Below are 8,554 nucleotides of genomic sequence, written 5' to 3' on the forward strand. Positions count from 1 at the left end.
CTGCCAGTAGGAATGGTGGAGCTAGAAGGACTCAAGGAGCCCCCGAGCCTAGACGTGCCTTTACCTGTCCTGGTTAGTGAGGGCGGGTGTAGAATTCGGACCAAGTGGTGCAGGTAGAGGTAGAATGCAGGCCGGGCAGTCACGGTGGAGTAGGGTGGGGGTGCAGTAGTGCAGGTGGAGGTCGCGGGCCGGCCTGTTGCTTTGGCTGCTTGAGGAGTTTTAGATAAGAACAGATGCGGGTAGGGGTGTCTCTGAGGTGAGCGCACCTGCGCACTAGGACCCTGAGGGTTGGGGCAGGGTGGGGGGAGGGGACGGGGGACTGGTGTGTTATAAAAGAGCCACCCTGCACAGAAGTGGATGCTGTTGGCTCCCAACACAGCCTGAGCCCAGCTCGGACGGACCTACTGCAGGTGAGGAGGAGTCTCCTGTGGGGCGGGGCAGGTGAGCCTGGGTGGGCAGCTGACTCCTGCTCCTACAGAGAGAGGAGTAGAAGCCTGAACTCCTGGTAGTCACGGATAGATGAGGGACTGGAGGTCGGGAATTTTTTTTTTTTTTTAATCTTTCCGCCTAAAAGGAATTGGAGATGCTGAATTATGGATGTGGAGGGATGGAAAGCCAGAATCCCCGGGGTTCCGAGGGCAAGGGTGTGTGGGGCCTGGACATCTGCGTGTGAGGAAGGGGACTTTTCTTTTGCACTGGGCTCCTGGTCTGAGGGAGGATGTGGGTACAGGCTAGGAATCCTGGGTCTGAGGAGGGAAGGGGTTAGGACCAGGGGTGCTGACCCATGAGCAGTGGGTGCTTCCTGTCCCGCTTCCTGAACTCTCTGTCTTTCCAGCCCCAGCAGAAGAGGCCCCTCCTCTGTGGCAGCCACAGAGGCTCACACAGGACACATGGCAGGTCCCCTTCTCCCAACCCTGCTGCTCCTACTGCTGTCCTTAGCACCGGGATCTGCTGGACATGAAGGTGAGGACCAGCATGGCAGTCCTGACCTTACCCCTGGGCCTCACAGTTCCCCACCTCCCCTCTCCAGGGCCCTCTCTCTCCAAGGAGCCCCTGAGTCAGAACCCTCCCCTGCAGCAGCCTCATCCCATGGAGACTCGACCCCTGAGCTGTGGCCCCTTTCTTCCTGCTCCCTCCTGACTCCTGGGCTCCGGGTGCCCTCCAGGCTGCTTCCCGCCCTCCGTGTCTCTCTCATCAGAAGCTGGGGTGGCCTCCAGACCAGCTGCTGCCCTGGGTTTCTGAGCAGGCTCCCCCCATCTCTCTCCATCTCCGTCTGCAGCTGTCTCTGTCCTGTGTTCCGTGCCTGCCTCTGCCCTTCTCCACGCCACTCTGTCTGTCTGTCTGTCTGTCTCTCTCCATCACTGTCTCTGGGAATCTCTCTGCGGTGACCTCAGCCTTCCCCTGCTGCCTGCTACCCATGCTTTCTCCATGTCTCCACCCAGCCCACGGCAACGGGGAAAGGATTGTGAATGGAGCTACATGCCCAAGAGGCTCCCATCCCTGGCAGGTGGCCCTGATGCGCGGCAGGGACACGCAGTGTGCAGGGGTGCTGATCCGCGAGCAGTGGGTGCTCACCGTGGGCCACTGCCGACAACTGTAGGTGCCCGGGAGCCGGGGATCGCGTCTCTCCTTCTGCGTCTCTGTTCCTGCTTCTCCCTCGGTCTGTGTCTCCCCCTCTTTCTGAGCCCCTGCCCCTCTCCCGGTGTCTCCCCCCACCACACACACTCTGAGTCTCTGTCCCCCTTTCACATTGGGTCCCTCTCTAAGTCTCTGTGTGTCCCTGTCTTCCTAGGGCTGTCTCCTCCCGCCCCGCCCCCGCCCCCCTCTGGGTCACGGCGTGTCTCTCTCTGGTCGCAGTGCCTACAACGTGCAGATGGGCAGCGATGTGTTGAACGATCCCAACGCCCAGGTGATCAGGGCCACGGAGTCCTTCGTCCACCCCCAGTTTGACGGCGCCAAAAAAGTGCATGACATCATGCTTGTGAAGCTGAGCCGCCCGGCCACGCTGTCACCGACTGTGAGGACCCTCGCCGTCTCTTCCAAATGCACGAGCCCTGGGACCATGTGCATGGTTTCCGGCTGGGGCAGCACCACCGGCCGCCCTTTCGGTGAGACGAATCCCCGGGGGCCGGCAGCCCTGGCCCCAGCGTCCTCTTCCCTCAGACACAGGAGGCCTCGTGTCCCTCCTCCAATAGACCAAGGCGTCTAGACCCCCAACCCTCTCCTACGTCATGGCCAGGAACCTGGAATCCAGCCCCCCTCCTACCTGAGACACAGTCCACCAGGCTCCAAGCCCTCTCCTTCACAGAACCGGAGCCCCGACGCCCTGGCGTCCTCCTCCCTCAGATCCAGGAGCCCCGGCTGCTGGCGCCTCCTCCCCTTGATCCGGAAGCCATGCCCCCAGACTTCCACCCCATCCTCCCGGGAGTCCAGGATCTTAGTGACCTCCTGACTCAGACCACAGACTTCTGTCCTGCAGTTGGGTCTCCAGAGGTCTAGGTGTGTCCAGGTTCTAGCCTGTTCTCCCTCAGACACGGGAGTCCCGGCCCCAGGGGCCTCCGCCTGCAGACCCAAGTGTCCAGGCCCCCAGCTGCCTCCTCCATCTGACACAAGAGCCCAGACCCCCAGCCACCTTCACTCCTCAGACCAAGGACCCTGATGCCCAGCACCCTCCTCCCGCAAAGCCAGGATGGTCGACCCCTCGTCCTCCTCTTCTTCTTCAGATCCAGGAGTTCAGACGCAAGGCCCTTCCTTCCTCAGACCTAGAGTCAGAGGACTAGGTCCTTTTCACGGCCCTGGCATTGAGTCCCTCCGATCCTCCTCTCTCCGGGTTCCGTTAGCAGGTGTGGGCTTGCAGGCCAGGCCTCTGACTGTCCCCTCTCTCCTGCCTCAGAGACCTATCCATCGGAGCTCATGTGCACAAACGTCACCATCATCCGCCTGGAGGACTGCAGGAGGCACTTCCTGTACCTGAAGAGGCCTTACATGGTCTGCGGTGGCACCCACAACAGCAACACCAACGCCAATGTGGTGAGAGCCAGCCCCTCCCCTGCCCTGCCCTGGCCCTGCTTCCTCTCAGCACAGAGCCCCGTCTTCCCCACCATCCAGAATCCGGGGGGGCTGACCCTGGTGCTGGGTTCTCCCTCGCACCCCCACATGCCCCACTTTTCTTCTTCTTTTTTTTCAAAAAAATATTTTTATTGCCCTAGACCAGTGGTCGGCAAACTCACTAGTCCACAGAGCCAAATATCAACAGGACAACGGTGGAAATGTCTTTGGAGAGCCACATTTTTTAAACCTAAACTTCTTCTAACGCCACTTCTTCAAAATAGACTCTCCCAGGCCGTGGTATTTTGTGGAAGAGCCACACTCAAGGGGCCAAAGAGCCGCATGTGGCTTGCGAGCCGCAGTTTGCCGACCACGGCCCTAGCCAGTTTGGCTCAGTGAATAGAGCGTTGGCCTGCTGACTAAAGGGTCCCAGGTTCTATTCCGGCCAAGGGCACATGCCTGGGTTGTGGGCTCGATCCCCCCCTCCCAGTGGGGGATGTGCAGGAGGCAGACAATCAATGATTCTCTCTCATCATTGATGTTTCTATCTCTCTAGCTCTTTCCCTTTCTCTCTGGAGAGAGAGATAGAAACATCAATGATGAGAGAGAATCATTGATCGGCTGCCTCCTGCACACCCCACACTGGGACTGAGCCTGCAGCCTGTGCATGTACCCCTGACCGGGAATCGAACTGGTGACCTCTTGGTTCCTGGGTCTATGCTCAACTGCTGAGCCACACCTGGCCGGGCACACCCCACTTTGACCCTCTCTACTCAGTCCTCTGCCCAGGTCAGCGTGGGAGCCCCTGGAATCTGGGAGTGGGCACACAGTCAAAGGGGAGGAACTGGAGTAAAAAAACATGGGGCTACAGACACAAACTTTAAGGGGACACCAGGCACTCAGTGACGGACATAAATTATATTCCAATGAAATGTGTAAACGTAGAATCTATTAAACGAAATCCATGATAAACAAAATATCAGGAATTTCAGCAGAAAGCAATCTGTTTGGACTGGATTTCCCATCGCTTCTGGCTCTAATCTGGGCCAGCACATCAAGGCGCCAGCCCTGTTTTTGTCTGAAGTCGGGCTAACCTGTTTGCCATGGATGTTCCATAGGCATTGTAATATTTAAGGGATTGCATTAAAACACTCATTGCAAACCCTGAGTTGCCCCCGAAGTGAATAGCTTGATTGTTATCTTTGTACCCGGTCCTGGTTCCAGGCAGAGGAGTCCCCCCCCTCCTCTTTGTTCCCCCTTCCCCATCTCTGTATCCTCCTCTCTGCCTCAGAATCACTTCCCTTCATCTCTCTTTACACCTCATTTCATTTCTCTCTCTCTCTCTCTCTCTCTCTCTCTCTCTCTCTCTCTCTCTCTCTCTCCTCTCCCTCTCCCTCTCTCAGTGTTCTGCCTCTGTCATCTTACTTTCTCCAACTCTGCCTCTTTCTGCATCCACAACATTTCTGCGTCTCTGTCCCCTTCCTCCTTCCCTTTCTTCTCTCTATGCTTGTCTCTACCTCTCTGTTTCTCTCCCCTTCCCCAATCTCTTAGCTCACATCTGCACTCTCAGCTTTCAGCAGCAGGGGGATGGAGCGTGTTTAAAGAGGGGCGTGGCCCTGGCCGGGTGCCTCAGCTGGTCGGAGCATTTTCCAGCTCAGCAAAAGGTTGAGGGTTCCATCCCCAGCCAGAGCACTTATGGGAGGCAAATGATCAATGTTTTTCTCTCACATCGATGTTTCTCTCTCTCCCTCTCAAATCAGTACAAACATATTATCGGATGAGGATTGGGGAGAGAGAGAGAGAGAGAGAGAGAGAGAGAGAGAGAGAGAGAGAGAGAGAGAGAGGTGATGGTACAGGACTGTGTGTCCTAAAGAATAGTAAGGGCGTTCCCCCTTGCCCCACAGTGAGGGCCTGATTCATGAATGTGCAAGATGTTCTGGGACACAGAACCCCGCCCCACACCCGGGACAATCCCACACTTGCCCTAACGCACTCCTCTTGCTGTCGTGAAACTCATACATTTGAATATGGGGGTCAGCATTTTCATTTTGCACTGGACCCTCTTAATGAGATCACTGTTCCTGCCCCTGGTTTCCAGGACTACCCTTTCCCCCACTCCTGGGTAAGGGAGTGTATAGGTTCCCTGGAGATAAAGCTCCCTCTCTGGCTGGCTTGGCAAAGAGTCATTGAGGATGGAAAATAGATGAAGCTCTGACTTCTGGGAAGCTCCGCCCCCTCCCTGTGATTGGTCCCCTTGTCTGGGGCTCGCATTCATTCCTGCTCTCCCATTGGTCCACAGAGATAAGGGGTATCCTCCCATTGGTCAGGGTGAAAGACTGTGGTCTGGCAGAACCAAGACCCAATCACCATGGGGTGTATGAGACCTCGGTTCTGGTTGCTCTGAAGCCAAAACTGAATCTGCTCTCTCTCCCGCCCAGGGTGACTCAGGGGGACCACTGGTGTGCAACGGCGCCCTGCGAGGCCTAGTGTCCCGGGGACCTTCGACTCCATCCCTGAACCCGGTTGTCTTCACTGCAATATGCAGATACAGCGAATGGATAGAGGATACCATAAGAAGATATTCCTAATCTCTCCATACGCCCATCTCTCGCTTACTATGCCCTGAACAGGAAATTCACAGAAATAAAGCATCAATTATATAAAATCATATTGGACTTTAGCATTTTTCTTTTTAAAAAAAATGAATTTATTGGGGGTGACATTGGTTCACAAAACCATACAGGTTTCAAGTATACAACTCAATAAAACATCATCTGGCCCTAGCCGGTTTGGCTCAGTGGATGGAGCGTTGGCCTGCGGACGCAAGGGTCCCAGGTTCGATTCCGGTCAGGGGCACGTACCTTGGTTGAGGGCCCATCCCCAGTAGGGAGTGTGCAGGAGGCAGCTGATTGATGTTTCTCTCTCATCAATGTTTCTGGCTCTCTGTCTCTCTCCCTTCCTCTCTGTAAAAATCCAATAAAAATATTTTTTAAGAAACATCATCTGCACACTGCATGGTGAGCCCATGACTCCAAGCAGTGTCTTTCTGTCCTATTCCCCTTCCCTGCGCACCTCCACGTACCCACAACCCCCTTTCCCTCTGGCTATCTCCACACTGCTATGTCTATGTGTTATGTATATATGTGTGTTTTTTTGTTGTTAAGACCTTCAACTTTTTTCATTCAGTCCTTCAACTCCCCTCCCCTCTGACAGCTGTCAGTCTCTTCCATGCCCCTGTTTCTAGTCTGCTCATCAGTTTATTTTGTTCATTAGATTCCAAGATAAGTGAGATCATAGGGTCTTTGTCTTTCTCTGATCGGCTTATTTCACATAGCATCCAGGCCCATCCATGCTGTTGCAAAAGATAAAATCGCACCCCCCCTTTTTTATGGCCGTGTAGTATTCCATGTTGTAAATGTACCACAGCTTTTTTATCCACTCATCTGCTGATGGGCACTTGGGGTGTTTCCAGATCTTTGCTATTGTAGATAATGCTGCAATGATCATAGGGGTGCATATATTCTTCCGGAATAGTGTTTTGGGATTCTCAGGATATATTCCCAGAAGTGGGATTGCTTGGTCAAAAGGCAGTTCCATTTTTATTTTTTTTTTTTGAGGAAACTCCATAACGTTCTCCACAGTGGCTGCCCCAGTCTGCATTCCCACCAGCAGTGCACGAGGGTCCCTTTTCTCCGCATCCTGGCCAGCACCTGCTGTTTGTTGATTTATTGATGGTAGCCATTCCGGGAGGTGTGAGGTGGTATCTCATTGTGGTTTTAAGTAGCATCTCTCTGATGATGCGTGACATGGAGTATTTTTTCATGTCTGTAGGTCATCTGCATATCCTCTCTGGAGAACTGTCTATTCAGGTCCTTTGTCCATTTTCCAGTTGGGTTGGTTGTCCTCCTGGTGTTGAGTTGTATAAGTTGTTTGTATACCTTGGAAATTAACCCCTTATCAGATGAGTAGTTGGCGAATACGTTCTCGCATTCAGTGGATTCCCTTTTCATTTTGCTGCTGGTTTCTTTTGCTGTGTAGGAGCTTTTTAGTTTGATGTAGTCCCATTTGTTTCTTTTCTCCGTAGTTCCCTTTGCCCGAGGAGATATATCAGGAAAAATATTGCTACGGGAAATGTCTGTGATTTTATGGCCTATGGTTTCTTCTGGGATTTTTATGGTTTTCCAACTTACATTTAAATATTTTATCCATTTTGAGTTTATTCTTGTGAGTGGTGTAAGTTGGTGGTCTAATTTATTTATTTATTTTTGCATGTACCTGTCCAATTTTCCAACACCATTATTGAAGAGACTATTTCTGCTCCATTGTTTGCTCTTGCCTCCTTTGTTAAATATTATTTGACCATTGACTTTAGCATTTTTCAACGTCATATTAACCATCAACAGTGTGCCAGGTGTGTAAACAAATCAATATGCAAAAACCTACAACCCAAACACAAAACACAAAACCCTCAGTGCTGGTAAAGATGTAGTGAGACCACAGCCTTCTCCCCCTTCTCACGTCCCCCCTCACCCCCCCGGGATTGTAGCACTGTGAATTGCTACAATTTTTATGGAAGGCGGTTGAGCAAGTTGAATTAAAAAATAAACACGTATCCATCACTTTTGACCTAGTAATAATAGTAAATCCAAAATGTAAGCAAGCCCTGACCGGTTTGGCTCAGTGGATAGAGCATCAGCCTTCGGACTGAAAGGTCCCAGGTTCGATTCTGGTCAAGGGCATGTACCTTGGTTGCGGGCACATCCCCAGTAGGAGGTGTGCAGGAGGCAGCTGATCGATGTTTCTCTCTCGTTGATGTTTCTAACTTTCTATCCCTCTCCCTTCCTCTCTGTAAAAAATCAATAAAATATATATTTTTAAAAAGAATCACTTAAAAAAAAAAACACTCAACCCAAATGCAAGCAAGGTTTGAATTCACTACACATTGTCGTAGCAAAGCAGTGAAAACTCTGAACTTGTCCCAAAGTATTGGATTGTTTATGTAAACTATAAACTGATTTAGGACAGGATACTGATAAATGTCTTCATGAAATAATGACGCAGACTTGTTAGTGTCATGCCATAAGGTTCAGGCTATCTGACATTGACTGAAAATAAAAACATACAAATGTGTAGATGCCTGTTGCCCTTGCCGAGTAAAATGAAATATTCACAGAGTAAAGAGCATGGGCCAAACCGCATCTCCTTCCTTCCATTTCCTTCTCTGTGCCCATGCACTTTTATAACCTGAAAAACACAGGTGGGAACTGCTGAAGGTCTAAGGTTGGAAAAAGGAGACCTTAAGAGAGAAGGAGAGAAAAGGAAAGTGTATCTGACCTTGAACCCTCACCCTGCCTCTTGACCTCACTTGTCCAGTAATGTGTTTCTCACATTCTCCAGGCCATTTGTAAAATTGGAGAAAAGAGAGAGAGAGAGTGAGGGAAGGAGGCCTGGAGGAGGAGACCATCAATAGAGTTTACTAAACTCAGAAAAAAGAAAGAAAGAAAAG

The 8,554-nt window shown here is 51.8% G+C and overlaps 1 protein-coding gene across 1 annotated transcript; it reads left to right on the plus strand.

Moving 5' to 3' along the window:
• Positions 1 to 472: 472 nt before the first annotated feature.
• On the plus strand, positions 473 to 5,695 carry LOC114227342 (kallikrein-7-like). The gene is made up of 6 exons (XM_054710154.1): positions 473 to 533; positions 836 to 963; positions 1,443 to 1,596; positions 1,858 to 2,108; positions 2,894 to 3,030; positions 5,487 to 5,695. Exons 1-6 carry the CDS (start codon positions 520 to 522, stop codon positions 5,634 to 5,636), a joined length of 834 nt encoding a protein of 277 aa, XP_054566129.1. The 5' UTR covers positions 473 to 519; the 3' UTR covers positions 5,637 to 5,695.
• Positions 5,696 to 8,554: the final 2,859 nt, after the last annotated feature.

The sequence above is a fragment of the Eptesicus fuscus genome, chromosome 21 (genome assembly GCF_027574615.1).
Source record: "Eptesicus fuscus isolate TK198812 chromosome 21, DD_ASM_mEF_20220401, whole genome shotgun sequence".
Lineage (NCBI taxonomy): Eukaryota > Metazoa > Chordata > Mammalia > Chiroptera > Vespertilionidae > Eptesicus > Eptesicus fuscus.